This window comes from Nelusetta ayraudi, unplaced genomic scaffold (genome assembly GCF_046127955.1).
Source record: "Nelusetta ayraudi isolate G7.1 ecotype Tasmania unplaced genomic scaffold, CSIRO-AGI_Nayr_v1 ptg000048l, whole genome shotgun sequence".
NCBI classification, from domain to species: Eukaryota; Metazoa; Chordata; class Actinopteri; order Tetraodontiformes; family Monacanthidae; genus Nelusetta; species Nelusetta ayraudi.
Window position 1 is genome coordinate 12,425,369 of NW_027466098.1, and position 16,669 is coordinate 12,442,037.

The 16,669-nt window shown below is 47.5% G+C and overlaps 1 protein-coding gene across 3 annotated transcripts in view; it reads left to right on the forward strand.

Moving 5' to 3' along the window:
• The window catches only part of cadm1b (cell adhesion molecule 1b), a 147,513-nt gene that overhangs the window by 107,256 nt on the left and 23,588 nt on the right, over positions 1–16,669 (forward strand). For all 3 annotated transcript variants that reach the window (XM_076036388.1, XM_076036387.1, XM_076036389.1), the window contains 4 exons: positions 2,103–2,249; positions 7,601–7,753; positions 9,812–9,949; positions 15,651–15,809. In XM_076036388.1, the coding sequence (XP_075892503.1) occupies positions 2,103–2,249; positions 7,601–7,753; positions 9,812–9,949; positions 15,651–15,809 (597 nt within the window). The remainder of the gene's footprint in view (positions 1–2,102; positions 2,250–7,600; positions 7,754–9,811; positions 9,950–15,650; positions 15,810–16,669) is intronic.

The window sequence follows — 16,669 nt, forward strand, 5'->3', positions numbered from 1 at the left end:
CGCTGCCTGCAACCGTCGTTTAGCATAAACAGCATCACCCCGACTGGAGTCCTGCTTCTTTCCTTTTCTACAATTGGCTCGCTGTAGTGAAAGACGTCAATACTCATTGCCAGGTTTTGATTCATGGATGGAATAATTAGCCACTTCTTGCACAACAGTCTGTTTTGTGCAAGCAGCGCTGCTATTTAAGTCTGCGAGCGCCAAACCTGGTTTCAACCTGGTTGAGTTTGTGAACTTTGTGAAGAGACTGTAGCTTCTTTGTTCAGTTATTATTTGTCTCCACCAGCACAAATGGTTCTGCACGTGGACTGGAGGGACTGCTGTAGTCGTTAGGAAAAAAAAATGTGGTTTCCAGTAAGACCACAAATATAGCAGCCACCAACAACAGTCACTGTGGATTTCTTCTTTGGTCTGTTTTTCTTTTTCTTTTTTTTAAACTCCATATTAGACCGACTCAGCTTCCGAGTGAGACCTGGTTAGTCCGTTGGATTACAATCACATCCCCTAGCATAGAAGACACAACTTTCAAAGCACAGCAAATGACATGTCGCACACGTCAACGCGAAGTCAGCAAACTCACAGTCACACCGCGACTCCTGTGATGCTAATTACATGAACTCAGCGCAGGTGGGGTTAGGCTTGAATAATTGCGTGGAACACCTGTGAGGCAGAACGATGCAGAGAGTTGAAATCCCAGTGCTGTTACTCTGTGTGTGTGTGTGTGTGTGTGTGTGTGTGTGTGTGTGTGTGTGTGTGTGTGTGTGTGTGTGTGTAAGTGTGTAATTTACCGAAAGCCTCTCTTCCAATCCGAGGCCCAATTCCTATTTTTAACCCTCGGCCTTAACCCTCAAACTCAACCCTCAATTTAGTAGCCCTGAAAACCAACGGCCTCAGGCACTGCGCGGCCTCAGAGGACGACACAAGCTTGTGTGTAGGTGGAAACATTTCACCTCTGCAGTATCTCGATAAAGCAACTTAACAATAACATTACAAACGGGAAAAATAACATTTCTAACCTCGAGGACAGCAATATATATATGGCTTTGTGGCGCAGCTTCTGACTTTAGCTCGTAAAAAACAAAAACAAATGCCCTGCATCATGGAGGTAATCAAAAAACATTGAACTAGGAAAAATCTTTATTTCCTAATAAAATAGGTGGGAGAGGAATAGAATTGGTTGTGGAGAATCGGAAGGGCGACACAGCTTCCTTTTTGTCCCTCAACTTGGCACTTTTGAGAATCGGGACGGCGCTAGCACTTGGCGAGAACACGCATTTTCGAGACAGGGGGGCGGGGGGTTAAGATGGAGACTTCCAGGGGGAGTCGGGATTCGCTCCGAATTCGCCCGGTCTCGTCCAACTGTTGCATCACACACATTCCAACGTGGAGCTGAGTCACTTTGTGACCTGCGCGACAACCCCGACGCCAGGTGGCGGTCGGTCTGTCCAGGATTTAACTCTTGGGGATCCGTCATGTCGTCTCTTTGTTTACCGTCAGCGGTGGCGGCGGCGGTGGGACGGGGACGGGGACCCAGACCCAGACCCAGATGGTCTGGGATCAGCCTCAGAAAGTGTTCAGTCGAGAAACACTTCCTGCACGCCACTTTACAAGAAGTCAAGACGCCTCTCAGCCGTACACGGCTCCGTCTCCTCCCCACCACCACCACCACCCAACTTAGCTCACATCAACTACTTTGCCACCTTCCTCCTCTCTCTCTCTCTCTCTCTCTCTCTCTCTCTCTTTGTCTCGTCTTCTTCCTCCATCCCTCTCTCTCGTCTCTCTCCACCTCCGTGGGCAGCAGAGCTTACAGCCCATCTGGCACTGACTCACAGGGCCCACTCCGAGCTGGGGGGAGATCAATAGTGACAAACATTTCACATGGCTCTTATATTAAAAGGATTAGACGTGGCTGCGAGTAGACAGTCTAAGCAGCCCTTGCACATATATTTGCGCTGAGTATATGTTTACACGCAGCCACTTGTGTGTGTGTGTGTGTGTGTGTGTGTGTGTGTGTGTGTGTGGAGGAAGGGATGGGGTGGAGGGGTGAAGGAATTGTCTAATTAGCTGCAAATGTGCATGAATTGTGCTTTTGTGTTGCAAAGTGGAGGGCCTGAACCTGTCGACCGACAACGTGACGGTGATCGAGGGGGAGACGGCCACCATCAGCTGCAGAATGAAGGACAACGACGACTCGGTCATCCAGCTGCTCAACCCCAACAGACAGACCATCTACTTCAGAGACGTCAGACGTGAGTACACGGCGGCCTGATATCGACGCATCGGAAAATTTGTGAGAGGTGAAACGGTTTTCCTCTGTTCTAAAACAAAGGATCAAGACCTTAGTGGTTGTGGCCCGTCGCCCACTTCCCAGATGCGCATTAAAAAAAGATATTAAAAGTGAAAAAAAGAACACTGCTGGATGTAGAGCCGCTCGGCTGCGCCTATGTGTTTTCCTTTTTTTTTTGTTTAAACATTCAATGAGTCGAGGCAGACACAAGAAGAAAAACACTGACATATCATGTCGAATCTTGATCCTTTCCGTCATTTTAAAGCTTTTCCCCCGAGATGCAGCTCAAAAGACGCACAGTCTAATATTCTGCAGGTAAACATGTTCATTTGTAACAGAGGACAGCGTGATTGGCTATGAAAGGAGTGTCCTTGAAGGCCCCCTGGTTCCCTCGCTGCGGCCGCGAGGACACGCAGCTGCTTTTCCGTCCTTCAGTAACGATGACTGACCCTCGTGTAAACGCTCCCGTGTATTTCGCGCTGTGCCTTATTTATAAATGCAGCCATCAACATCATCACAGAGGGGGGTGGAAACCAGAGAAACAGATTGTTTCCTGGTAGACCAGCGTTGATGTTGACGGAAAATTTGATTTCCTATTGTCATAACCTATTGTCATAAGTGCACGTGTGTGATTATTAAATCCACACATCAGGTCTCAAGAAGACGGACCGCGAACGCCGACCGCAGTTTGCCTGCAGATATTCACACTTGACTCCAGTTACATTTTAAACAGGTTTTTTGTTTAGGCAACGGCATTTTCATATTTCCAAACACTTGTTTCCAGGTTGTTTAATACAAATATTATTCTGAAATTTGAATGTGGCCTTTGTAACCTTTTCTAGACTTATTTTCATTCCCTGCTGTTTGCTTCTTTCATGAAGTACTTTCACAAGGGAAACCTATAATTAAATGTGCAATTTGCTGCTCTTCAGCAAATATCCGAGCAGTTAAATGCGAAGCTTTGCTCACTGCATGAGAAAAATATTCTCTTCTGCTTCATTCTTGTTGCATTTCCTTCTTTCTCTTTCTCTTTCTTTTTTCTTTCTTTATCCTTATGATAACTAATATCTTCATCATGTCTTGAGTGCGGCGTTTTTGTTTTTTTATTTGTTCATCACAATGCTTGTGAGTGCACATTTTATATTTGTACACAAAGCAGTCAGTCATTCTTATTTATTTATCTATTTTCACGAGGCAGTGAAGGTTTCCGGCAAAACTCGTTGCAGATGATCTGCAAGGGCGTGACGTCATCTGTCCTTGACTCCTTGGCTCTTATACAAAAGTCATTAAGCTCAGAATGCGGCAAGATTATTATGAGATAATACACAGTGCTGCCGTAATTGGGATACTTCTGTGTCCTTGTCACTGTTCGATTTTACGATAATCTCTTAGATTAGGATATTGAACATTATGATTATGCATGAGCATATGCTCTCCCTCTGCTTCAGGTGAGTTTTTGTCTCCTTTTTTTTTTTTTTTTTTTTTTTTTTCCCCCTCCTTGCACTTTTTGTATCTGGGATCCGAGCCAAGATTCAAGGTTAACAAGAAACACTCCTCATTTCATTCTATATTGCATCCCAGATGTCATTTCACGAGTCGAGCTAGCGAGATGTGTGTTCCATTTTCTCCCTTGGAAACGTACCGGGGGAGCCTGAATACACATCCTGGCCACATTTATCGAAAGCACCGATGGCTCAGCATGGCACAGAGGAGTGGATTCAACATGAAGAATAGGTCATGTTGTCTTCCATAATGTGAAAATATTTATCCTGACACCAAACGGGGAGACAGAGACTGGGATCATGTTAGTCTGAAAACAGGAATAATAAATAAGCGCCTCTTGAACGCCGCCAGGCTAACAATCGATTTTTCTTTAGCGCCGAACTGTTAAGGAAATCTTTGCACTGGCTTTTGACAACCTTTTACTCTTCATCCTTTATTAATCTGCCCCGCATGAGTCTGTGAACACGCTTTTTTTCTCCCCCTTGCTTAATCAATGCGATTTCATTGTCAAGTGCCAAACACTAAAGGTGTTTTTGTTTATCTGCCATTAGATCTTAATATATGGCAGCCTTCTGGCAGCTAAAGTGTTATTGAGCTGCTTGTTTGTGTTCTTTGTGATGGAGTCTGGTGGGCCGCCGCCGCTCCACGCTCAGCTCCTATAGGACTGCTGGCTCTGCGGGGACCCCCCCCCCAAAAAAAAAAAAAAAAACCCTCAGCCAGAGGCATTGTTAGCTGTCAACAGGCCCGATACACACTGTGGCACATCTTTGTGTACAAGCAGGTAAACAGCGCTGACACGGAGACGGACGGCGAGCTGCAAGAATAGCAGCTACGAGCGACAGCCGCAGAAACTGAGACGCACGCAATACCAAAACAGTCTTGTTTTTTTGGAGTGTGGGGGGGGGGGGGGGGGGGTGTACAGTAACGGTGAAGGCCAAATGAACACATTTCCGTTGCGGCAAATAAAGACGAATAATGTAGCAGGGACGAAGGCTGAGCCAGCGTTCCCGGGATGACTCATCTATTCTGCCAGATAGATGCGGAATGACATGCAATTTGGTCGAGTTGTCATCTGAAATGGTACAAACGAGCTGTTATCTACAGAGGTAACCTCTGAGGATGCTGATGTGATGTCACGGCGTTATTCATTCCTCGGGAGCAATGCTGTAAGGCGCTGCGTACTCTGCTAGCTGACCTTCTTTTCAGCACCCAAGTACCTGCTCCCTGTCAGTCCGAAGTGCAACATTTACTTTTCTTCCAAAGTTTGCCTGTTTTCTTTTGTTTGGTATTTTTTTTGTCAGGTCTCAAACCTGCAGAGCAGAACTTGCGCGTCCTTCCACTTGCTGCCAGTGAGATTAATTGGAACACTTCTTACAGCGTTCCTCTGAAGCTCTTGGCTCCAACATAGAAAACCGGTCTATGTTAGAACGTATTGCTTTCAGTCAGAAAGTCACACATGCAGTGGGTAGTGTTTTCATAGTAGTCTTTCATCAGTTACTTTTCGCCTTAGTTACTCTGCAAGTGGTCAAGGTTGGCGCAGAGGGGAAAAGATATTTGAGCTTTAACAATAGGGCCACAATTAGGAAAAATAACATCTTTGCAAATTTTCCACTAAACTACAGGTGATTTATGGTCTAATCAAGTGACCATAAATCTGCATAACAGTTGGGGAATAGACCAAACAAGAAAAACTATGGCTAGTAATAGGAATGCAATGGTGATGATAGTAATGGTGGTCCATATTAACAAAAAAAACAAACAATGAAAACAGCTTCCTAAAAGTGTTTTTGCGATTGAAAAGATGCTCTAACATGGAATTGTAAAAACTTAAAAGACGAAACACAAAAATATGTCATAATAAGACAGGATAGTTTTATCATAAGAATGCAATCTTCACTCTTCGATGAAAAAAATAATGTTTTTTCATAATAGTCCTTTTTTTCAGCCAATCCAGGATCCAGTGATTCACCAGAATGTGAATATTTGGTTGCTGTCTTGGTCTCAGCTGGGTATCTGTGGGGTTTTTGGACATTTGGTCTGAAACACAAGCGAGCTAATTACACCAACGTGGGATTTTGGAGGCTGTGGTGATATTTTGTGACATTTTATTTGCCAAAACGCTTTATTTCAAAGGAGAAAAGAAAATCAGATCATCCCAAACAATCTTCATCCGCAACCTTAATACATGGACACGTTCAAGGAAATTGTACAAATGTGCTTCCTTCAATTTATGTACGCAGTCGAGTGGTTATGAGACAGACTCGTTGTAATCTATAGATAGCATTTTAGGGGTGAAGGGCTTTCAGCCTGAGCAGGTGTTTCGGCTCCCAAAGCATCTCAGTGTCACTTTCACGAGAAACTTTTGGAGAGTTCATGAATTCTAATACAGAGTTGGGGTCCGGGGAGATTCCGTACCCAAAATAAAAACTGCTGCTCAGCCTGATGTCGGTGGAGGCTGCGGTAGCACTTCATGAGCTACGTAAGCGTTCTCAGAAGCATAACATACTGCTCATGTGGCGTCGCCCAAGTGTTGGTAAGCCTCGGCTGTCCAATTAGTTTCGAAACGGTGATTCCAACTCCACGTTTTCACCAAAATATTCTGCGCGTTGCAGCAGCCTGTGAACTAACCTCGCTCAACTTGCAAATTTCTCCCCCAGCATCTCTCGCTTCACTCGGACGGCGCCACATTAGCAGTATGGAGACATTTTGTTTGTTTTTTTGTGTTTTATTTTGGAATACTTGGCCAGTCCAGGCTCCCGCTGGGTGAAACTCTCCGTCTGTGAAACTCCGTAATGGTTACATGGATTAGAAAGTGTCGCCCGAGCCGCCGCCGTCGACGTCAGGACGAGCGCTAAAGGGCTGGGATTTCAATTTTCAGCGTTCATGTCGCCGCTGGCCTGAGGCCTCGGGTAATGATCGCTACGCTAAGAGTAAACGCCCCCCGGGGAAATAACAAAGTCACTGCGCTTTAAACAGGTGCCAAGTGGGGTTTGCTAGTTCAACAGACACGTTGGAGGGTTTCGATTTTGGGGGTGTGGTGGGGAGAAAAAATATGATAATAATAAAGAGGCAGGTTAGAGAACATCAAAAGAGCTCCCAATCAAATCAAGCAAAGCTGTTTATGTAAAGAGCGCTGGGGGACGAGGGCTGACCCGAATGCAGAGCACTCGTCGGGAGGCGGTGCGCTAACCCAGCCTGACAACATTAAAAAGGGAATCCAGCCAATCTATACCTGCATTAGTACACAGCTGCCAGTCCACTTTTTGATGTTCCAAGTTTCAGGCTGGCAAGCGCCCGCCGCCCGCTTTTGATTTCATTCATTATGAATGTTTGAATGCCTCGCCTTTTTCTGGAATATGTGGGCTCGACGCATCCATCCGTGACCAGCAGCAGTCCATTTCTTAAGAGTTCCCAGCTTGTTAGGAGTCCTCATGAGCGGTCTTCACACTTTCCTGTCTCCGCGAGTGCTCCCTGGACTGTAAAGCTGCTTTATAAATCAACTTGTATGAATCATTTGGAAACTCGCTTTTCTTTTACTCAATTAGGGGAGAAAGCGAACAAAAAAGGGGGTGGGGGGTGCGGAGGAGGTGGTGGGAGAGGCGGAGGCGGCGCTCGCCTCTCCCACCACCTCCCGCTCACCGACGAGGCTTCTTTCTCATTTTCTCCTGGACGCTCCTCCGTCTGCCGCCGTCCCCTCTCTCATTCTCGCCACTCTCCCACCTCCCTTCTCACATGTGTGTGTGTGTGTGTGTGTGTGTGTGTGTGTCCCTGCACTCTGAATCCTCATCGTCTCCTCCTGTATCCCCGCAGCTCTGAAGGACAGCCGGTTCCAGCTGGTGAATTTCACTGACAACGAACTGCGGGTGTCTCTGTCCAATGTGTCACTTTCCGATGAGGGACGCTATGTGTGCCAGCTCTACACGGATCCTCCTCAGGAAGCCTACGCAGACATCACGGTCCTGGGTAGGTGTGACGGGGGCCATGTGCGACCCTCACGCACACGCACGGGACGCAGTTCCTCCTCCTTTTTTTTTTTTTGTTCTTTTTTTTTTTTTTTTGCATTTCCTATCATCGACGCCCGCCGCCAAATAAGGTTAATCTCCGATCCTGTTATCTTAGCGAGTGCAACAAAATGTCTGCCAATTAGGCAGTTGCGCTGCTCAACAGCGTAACGCAACCCCCCCCCCAAAAAAAAAAGACGAAAGGAAAAAAGGAGCAGATGCTGAAGCTGACGGTTCAGGCCGTGTTGGTTTTGGCAGCTGTGTTGACTCTGTGAATCCCACTGAATGTTGACTTGGCTGCTCCCAACGTTTCCCCCCATTGAGAGTCAGCTGTGCCACACTTTGATGCTTTGCAGCGAAATTACTCTAGTTAAGCTTTATTATACATGCAGACATCCCGGGGGATTGAAAAGAATTAAAAGCACTTAAAAGTAATTACTCTGGTTGTACAATTGAAACCTAGCTGCAGCGTTTCTAAAACGGAGGGTTGCACTGAAGGGCCCTTGAGATAAACGCCCTGCTGACTCTTCGGCTTCCAGGGGAGCAGAGTTCAGCGAGTCGCTGCTCTGACGGATGCACGAGGTCGGAGGGGAGGGGGGGGGGACCGTGACTCTTTTTTTTGTTTGTTTTTTAATTGTATCGGATGCAATCGTACGAAACTGAATGAATTAAACATTTTTCTTCAAGTTTCTGCCTTGTGCTAACTCGCAGAAAACGGCGAGAAATCCTTCAAGGCAGCATGTAACGAAGCCCAGAGTGCCGGATGCCAGCTGAACACGTGCGGCCGAAAGCAGAAGTGCTGCACATCAAAATAATTTGTTTCAAATGTGTGTTTCTGGTGATATAAATGGCCCTCCGCTCCGAAAAGTCGCCTGTTTGTTGCACTTCTCTCTGCCGCACAGTCGGCGCTCACGTCGCGTCACATTAGACGTGCGCTTCCATCGGCGCCAAATTGCTTGTACAGACGAGGAATATGGCGGTTGACCGTTGAAACGGGCTGGGAGTGATGAATGGGCTCCGTGTTTATTAGCGTGGTCCGCTCGTCTAAAGGCTTTTCATGCCGAGCTTGTCAGGTATCGACGTTTCCGTCCCATTCAGACGCTGCAGTTTTCCTCTCGGGGTCAGCTGAAGACAATCAGGGGGTTCGGCGTAGCATCAGTCAGAGGGTTCCCAGTTCGGCTACCGGAGCACACCGTGCACTCCGTAGCGGAGACGGAGCTCTCACTCAGAGGAGAGGAGTTTGCCCTCGGCGTGAAAGCCGGGGCAGCAGTTTTATTTCCTGAACATTTTTTTTTCTTCTCAGGGAGAAACATGATGTTGCTTCTTTTCTACCTGACACTGTTGCTTGGATGGAAGGGTTGCCAGAGAACAAATTAGGTGACAACCAGTTTAGCAGAAGATGTGATGTGATGATGTCAAATACATCCTAAAGCACATTTTTTGACAAAAATGAAAGAGACACTTTGCCTGTTAGCTTGTAGCTTGACAGTATGTCGATCCATCCATTAAGCTGCTGCCAACTCCCTTTAGAAGAAAGGTTGGGTTGCACCAACGAAATACCAGTTTATTGCAGGTTCACATGGTGACAAACAACCTTTCACAACTATGGATAGTTTAGAGTTGCCTATTAGCTTACTGTCCTTGTCTTGGTACTGTGAGAGGAAGCCAGAGTACCAGAGACAACCCACACAGCCACAGGGGGAACATGCAAACTCCACGCAGCCAGGCTGCGAACGTGGGAATCAATAGCAACAGAAATAGAAATGATCTTCACGTCCTTTTTTTCCCTTGTAATTCCGCCACTGCTTTGGTTTGTCCCCATCCATTTGATGTCATATTATAGTAGCTTTCAATTTGTAATCGGAAGAATATTTTATGGAATCCACGAGTCTCCGAGGGGTTCGGCTTCAGACTCACTGACGTGCATAATACTCCAATGAACTCATTAAATATTTGATGTTTTGCATGAAGCGCCGGACAGGTGAGTGCTTTTGCTAAATGCTAAAATCTTCCCGTCCAGTCCCGCCGGGCAGCCCGATCATCGAGAGCCGCGAGGACGTGGTCAGCGAGGGCAACGAGACGGAGCTCACCTGCACAGCCATCGGCAGCAAGCCCGTCGCCTCCATCAGATGGATGAAAGGGGAAGAAGAGCTGACAGGTCAGTGGAATAACAGCCACTCCGCCGTCTCCCGAGGCGTTTTGCCGCAACCGAACGGCGACCACGGCCGTGTCGGCGATACGTACTGGGGTGAACCAGGTCGCCGTGGTTAGAGAGGAGGAGCAGGAGGGTGCGTTTTCACCTGCCTGCCTGCCTGCCTGCCTGCCTGCCTGCCTGCCGTCATGCCTGCGTAAACCAGCCGTGTCATCACGCCCGCCCGCCTGCTCGCCCGCCTCGGCCTCCTGCTGCTGAGCTCCGCCATGCGGTGATCAGACTGCGAATACATCTGGAGGAGCTGCGTTCAGGGAGGCAAGGCTCCCGTTAGCCGCTGAACAAACAGCCCTGACAAATTTACCTTCCACTCACTTTTCACCACTGCGATTGCCATTTCATCCCTTGTTGACTCTTAAAATAGCTTAAATATCTGCCGTGAATAATGAATTGTCACGGGGGTGGGGGGACTGTGTGTGTGTGCGTGTGTGTGTGCGTGTATTTTTAAGGACAGAACAACATTAAGTTTAAAATAATGGTAATAATAATAATATTAAAACGGCGACAAACTTGTATCCGTTTGCCTGATCCTCCTTTTAGCTGCGGTTCGCAGGCTGTAAACTGGGGATGGCGGGGGGGGGGGGCGGTGGGGGGTGGAGGATGGGGTTAAAGAGCACAGGAGCTGAGAGAAAATCCTCATTACCTCTCAGTTATGATTAGGAGTCATCAATTATTCATTTCATACTTATTGTACAGCGTGCCGGGATGAGGCGGGGGTGCGGTTAGGGGGGGGTTCATTGGTTTTAGTCGTATCGTATTTACACAGAGTGGATATCTGCGGGCCCCGCTGTCAGATTATATATGTATTAGAACGGAGAGGATTCATTTAGCTCGTCCAGAGATGAAATATTTAGACAGGAGCGAGCGCGAGAGAGGTAAATGCCATCTGCGCCTCCGGTCGCTCCCTACAGGAGTCGGAGTCAATTTCTGTTTATGACTCGTCAAGTGTTGTGTGGCGGGAGGCCGGGACGACGGGACGGGTCGGGATCAGCGGAAATGCCAGCGACACGCTGAGCCGAGGCTAATCCATAGTGGCAGCGGAGCGCACGGAGGAGAGCGCCGGCGAGTCGCGGACCCCGGCGAACACCAGTCGCTGCTCATTACGGATGCCGCGCTAAACTATTCATTAAGATTTAGAGACGTGCCCGATTTTTTTTTTTTTTTTTTTTTTTTCTGATCCACATGTTCCGATCGTGCTCGTCTCTCTCGGCGCACCGAATTTTCACCGAGCTCTCAGACTGGCCGAACTGATTGTGCGGCCGTTTTTATGGCGATGGGCGCCGGCCAGAGAGGCTGGGTGGCAAAAACGCTTGTTAGCATAAATGACAGCTGCCGTATTATTTCAAGTGGAGCCGCGTTGGAGGACGAGGCAGATGGCTGTGAATGACGGGTTTTAAAAAATGTGCATGCGGTCGTAAGAGGTGGAACACGGCGGCGGGTTTAAAGAGATTTTACAAGCCTTTGTTTGAAAAGTGAAGGTTTTGAATTTGGGTACTGCGGCATCTCCTCCCTCCTCGCTGTTTGTTTAGGGCTCGCTCTTTCGGACTCCCTAAGGATCCCTGACTGGACCTCTGGAGCAGAGCCGCATGATTGATTATTCAGAAAACAGCATGTTTAGCCCTCTGTTTACAGCCTCATGTCAAAACCCTGGGCTCGGTTGTGACACGAGACCTGCCAAAGAGCTTTGCTGCACCCTTCACATGTTCGGGAGGTGATGGAGGAAGAAGGTCACGGGGGGGGGAGGGGCAGGAACAAGCACCCGCTTGGAGGTGTTGTCACAAGCTGGGAGAGTAATCTGTGCCCTTTGTGACATCATAAATGGCCGTTTGTTTCACTTACTCAAAAAATGGAGCAGGCAAAAGGAGTAAAGGAGAGATTTTTCTCATGCCTAGGCAGGATCGTTGACACAGATTATTCTCAACAGACATTGGTAAAATAAATTTTGCAAGAGATGGGGCCTTTAATTTCTCTGTCTTATATTGGACTCAAGGTTTAATCGTTTGCACTATCGCACGGTTGTGGCAATATCCAGCTGTCTGAGTGGTGCAACTACCAAGGTTAGTTTATTAAAGTCGGAGCCTCTGCGTAACAGCAGCGTAATGTGATAAAAAAAAAAAAAATTAAAAACTCAATATTTAACATTTCTCAGCCGCTCGGCCAAACTTCTAAGTAATATTTCTCCTACTTTCTCTGTCAGAACCTGTTATTAATTCTTAATGGGATGTGTAGCCTTTAGTTTTATCAATATTTAACGTGAGTTTTAATAGAATAAGGGCCATTCATGAGAAAGAGGAAAATAACCTTGGAGTTATGTGATGAAAAATTGCCGCTCCTCGCTGCAGTTTAATGCGACCAAGTAACCCAAGGGTTGCTGCAGAAAAGGTTTATAACGATCCATAAATGTCAATAAAGCCTGAATTACAGTCCAAATCCTCCAAACTGCGCCGCGCATTAATTAAAAAATCAAGTCGTCCGGCGGCGCAGTCATCCTGCGCCGCCTCCGCCGCCGCGGGGATGCGCGGCGTGACTTCAGAACCTATATTATCCTGATTGTCGCCAGCTTTACTGATGCTAATGCCGCCGGAGCCATTCAGACGGCACCACGAGTGGCTTTGCTTTTCAGCACACACACACACACACACACACACACCCGTGCATGCAGGCAGGCAGGCAGGCAGGCAGGCAGGAGACTGGGCCGAAGGAAGTGACTGAAGGAAAATGTCACCCTGAGAAGAGGCTGCGCTTGATTGCGCCAGGCTTGATCAGTGGTTGATGCTCACAAGAGCGTTTGATTTGACATGTCTGCCCGCCGCACTCACGTCTCCTCTGCATTCAAATTGGAGTCCTTCCGCGACCCGATCGGCCGTTGTTTTCTTCGCCTGGCTTTTTTTCTTCCCCCCCCCCCCTCCTTCCTTCTCCTCCTCCTTCTCCTCCTCCATCTCCTCCTCCGGGTGACGTTGATAATTGACATGATAAATGACAAGCATCGGGTCCTTCCCGCGCGCTTTGATAATGGCTCTTGTTTTCTCGCGGACGCCGGTCTGATCTTCAAAAGCGCATCTGAGGACGCTCGCAAGTTTTTGCCGGCGGATTTCTAAATTCAAATCGGGGGTGGGGGGGGCGAAATAAATAAATAAATGGAATGAATAACCGATATTGGAAGATTTCGACCAAGAACTCTTTTTTTATTTATTTATTTATTTTTCATTTTGTTGACAGCGCCGAGATGAGCGCGAGCGACGCCGTTTCTCACCGACCTTGAGATGTGTTTTGCTCTCCCTGCGGTGTTTTGCATGAGGCCGAGGTCAAACAACAACGCGGGAATTGAGTGTGGTCGAGGTAGTTTGAGAGAGGACGATGCCGTCGTGCCAAAAGAAATACATAAACTGTAAGTCAGACTTTGTAAAGAAACAGATGTTGACGGCAAAGAAACTTTAGGTTTGTTTGACTGTTGATTTAGTTTGAAAGGTCCGGTATTCTACCCCTTCACACATTTTTGTTTTGGAACAGACTGCTTAGCCCTGTGTTTGCAGCTTCCTCCACAAATGAGTAGTTTTATTTTTGGAGTGTGTCCCTCCTTAAAAGCCCCACATTGACGCTGTTCTCCAAACTTCATTCCATTCATTTTTCTCCCCGGAAAAACAGTGGATTTCAAGAAAACACTCTCTTAGCCCTCTGTTTACAGCTTCCTGCTAAAACTGAATTAGTTGGATCCTCCACGTCCGTGGACAGGGGTCAAAACTCTTCACAGGGGATGCGGTCATTAAGGTGCCCCCTTGTGATGTCACACAGGGCATTGAACTGCTTTTCAGCGCTCTTTCTGCCAGCATTACTGGAGAGTTGATTGACACGTTGCACAACACATGGAGTCATCATTAGAAAACACTGACACACAAGCTACAATCAGCCCTTTGTCATGTCACAAACACCGATTCCCAAAACTTCCATCATTGTGACCTGGCAAGGGGTAAAATATGGGAAATTTAACTTGCATTGGGTTCAACAGTGCTACTTTGGGGAATTCATACAACTTTATATTGGGAAGATCATCTTTCTGAAAATGGCAGCAGGCAAGAGAATAGAAAGGTTCCACTGGCCTCAGTCCTGATGCGCAACGTGTGTCATTGTTAGAAGTTTTGTTTGTTTGTTTGTTTTTTTGTTGGTGTTTTTTTACGGTGCGGGACCTTTAACATTTACATAACTGCTCTCCCCTGGCCGACTACGTCCTGAACCGTTTTAGCCGTAATTAGTCTGACTCAATTGTGTTGACTCACGGAGAGGATAATGACTCATCATCGCAGCGCTCCAAATTGTGCTCCAATTCAGCGCGGCTCTTTGGGAAACGCCCTCGCTGACCCTGCCAAAGTCGGCCGGCGCTTATGATTACGCAGCAGCAGTGGAAAGTCTCTCTGAGGAGCAGGCGTCTGGTTGTTTGTCCAGGTGAGTTAGTGTCGGCGCTGCCCCTCAGCTCCTCTCCTCTGCCTTAACTAAGGGTGGCTGCCATGAATCAATACGCTGTTTATGCGCGCAGAGCTTTTTACAATCGAGTCAAAACCGCTGGATTTACTGCACGCTGAAATGCGTTACGAATAAATTACACTTTTATTGCTCAGTTGGAGTTCAGCGACACCCCTTTCATTAAAAATCTACCTAAATATTCACCGTTTTAAAGTGAGAGCCGTTTATTTTTATGTTCTTATCGCACCTACCGCTTTTTTTTTTTTTTTTTTTTAATACATTTTTTTTTTTTTTTACTCCCAATGTTATTACCTTCTCCACCGGTCAGCGCTGCTTTTCCAGCAGCTTGTTCTCTCGCCGCAGTTGGCAGAGTGGTCAAATTTAATGCCCACAAGCACATCGACCACTTACCTTCTCCCGCAGCTTAAAATTTTATGTAGGCAGGTCCAGTGCCGGGCGGGTGTGTGTTACTGCCGGGTTAATATCCATCAAGAGGCCACGCGCATGTGTGTGTGTGCACAAGCGTGCTTGTGTGTGTGTGTGTTGGTGATCATCAAGTGCGGAACAACAGTGGGGTTTTTTTCTTCTTTTTTTTTTCTTGCCCTCCCCGAGTCCGGCCCGGGTTCCCCTGTGACGGGGCTGAAATGGAAGTGTGCTGCAGGTCAGAGTGGGGTTGTAATTATTTCCTCACTTCATTAAGTGCGAGTAAACCATCACACTCAGCACTGCAGCTAATGCGATGCCCCTGTGGCATTGTAATGCTCTCTAAATGAATGCCCCTCTGACAGCCCTGGGGCCTTGTGGGCAGCAGATTACTGCGGGGTTAGCCCCGGCAACGCTCGGCGCCCGCCCCGAAGCTGCCCGAGCATTCATTATCGGCCGCGTACGACCCGGCCGCTCCGCTCTCATCAGAAATCGAAGGCCCCGCGGCCCATCAAAATTCTATAAAGTCTTGTTTTCGCAGCGGCGCCTACCAAATCATAAATTACAAGTAATGAAAGCTGCCCGCGTTGACAGGTAATGCGTGTGTAATAGCAATGACCATTTCCCCGTCGCCGAGGTCGGCGCAGGTTTTGTCGGCGCGGAGGAATTTTTCCATTTGTTTCATGAGCCGTTAACTTTTTATTCTTTTCTTTTCTTTTTTTCTTTTCCCCGCCACCACCGCCACGCTCTCTGCTGGTGTTTTTTTTAGGTGAGGTAACGGCGGAGGAGACGTATGACAGGTTGTTTACCGTGACCAGCCGCGTGAGCCTCGCTGTCACCAAGGAGGACGACGGAGTTCCGGTGGACTGCATCATTGACCACCCAGCTGCGAAGGACCTGCTCGCCCAAAGACACCTGAGAGTGCTGTGTGAGTGGCCTCCAGTTGGACTTTTTCACGCCAAGAACTGTTCAAGTCGTGTGCGTCGTGGCTCTCAGAGGTGCAACGCGCGCCCAACATTGTTTAACAATCAGTCAGGTTGTCCAGGTGATAAGTTTTGAGGTAACAAACACAGCCACATTTATTAACTGACGAAACTGGACGCTGGAGCATCAGCCCATCCACTCACTGCCACACAGTAGAGCTGAGGATTATAATGAGAAAATTAGATCATCAGCGTACAATTTTACATTGTAAGCTGTAAACTTTTTTTTTCGGTGCTTGTTGTTAACAATAATAGGTTATTGCTGTGACAATGACATTAATTGAACTACTTGCATTTGTTTTTCAAAAAATCTGCGACCGTTTGCTGCAAGGTTGCTGCTAATTAGCTTGTTAGCATTAGCAGCATTCGCAAACCGAGGCCGCCGATGGCTTTTTGTGTCCTTGAGTCCCCCCCCCCCCCCCCCCTCCCGAGTGCGTGTCTGAATATCACCTTCAGAATATGTGCGCAAGTCTTCTCTTCCTCCAAGACAGTTAGTGAGAAAACTTTTGAAGAGTGACAAACCTCACAGCGAGGCTACATGGCAAAGTTCAGGACAGACTTGTCAGGGGACGCAAACATGAGAAAAATACGTTTTGTAGTGGAGGCTGTCTTAAAGATGCACAGCCGAAATATGAGCCGGGCTGACCCGGTGCACTCCCTGACCAGCGGATGATAGATGTGCTGCAGTCTACCGGCCCGTCCGCTATCTTCGGATCGTGCAGACTTGTTCCTTTTTTTCTTTTTCTTTTTTTAAGCCCCGCGCTGCCTTAACCCACGGGACAGACCGCGGATGAAAAAAGTAAAA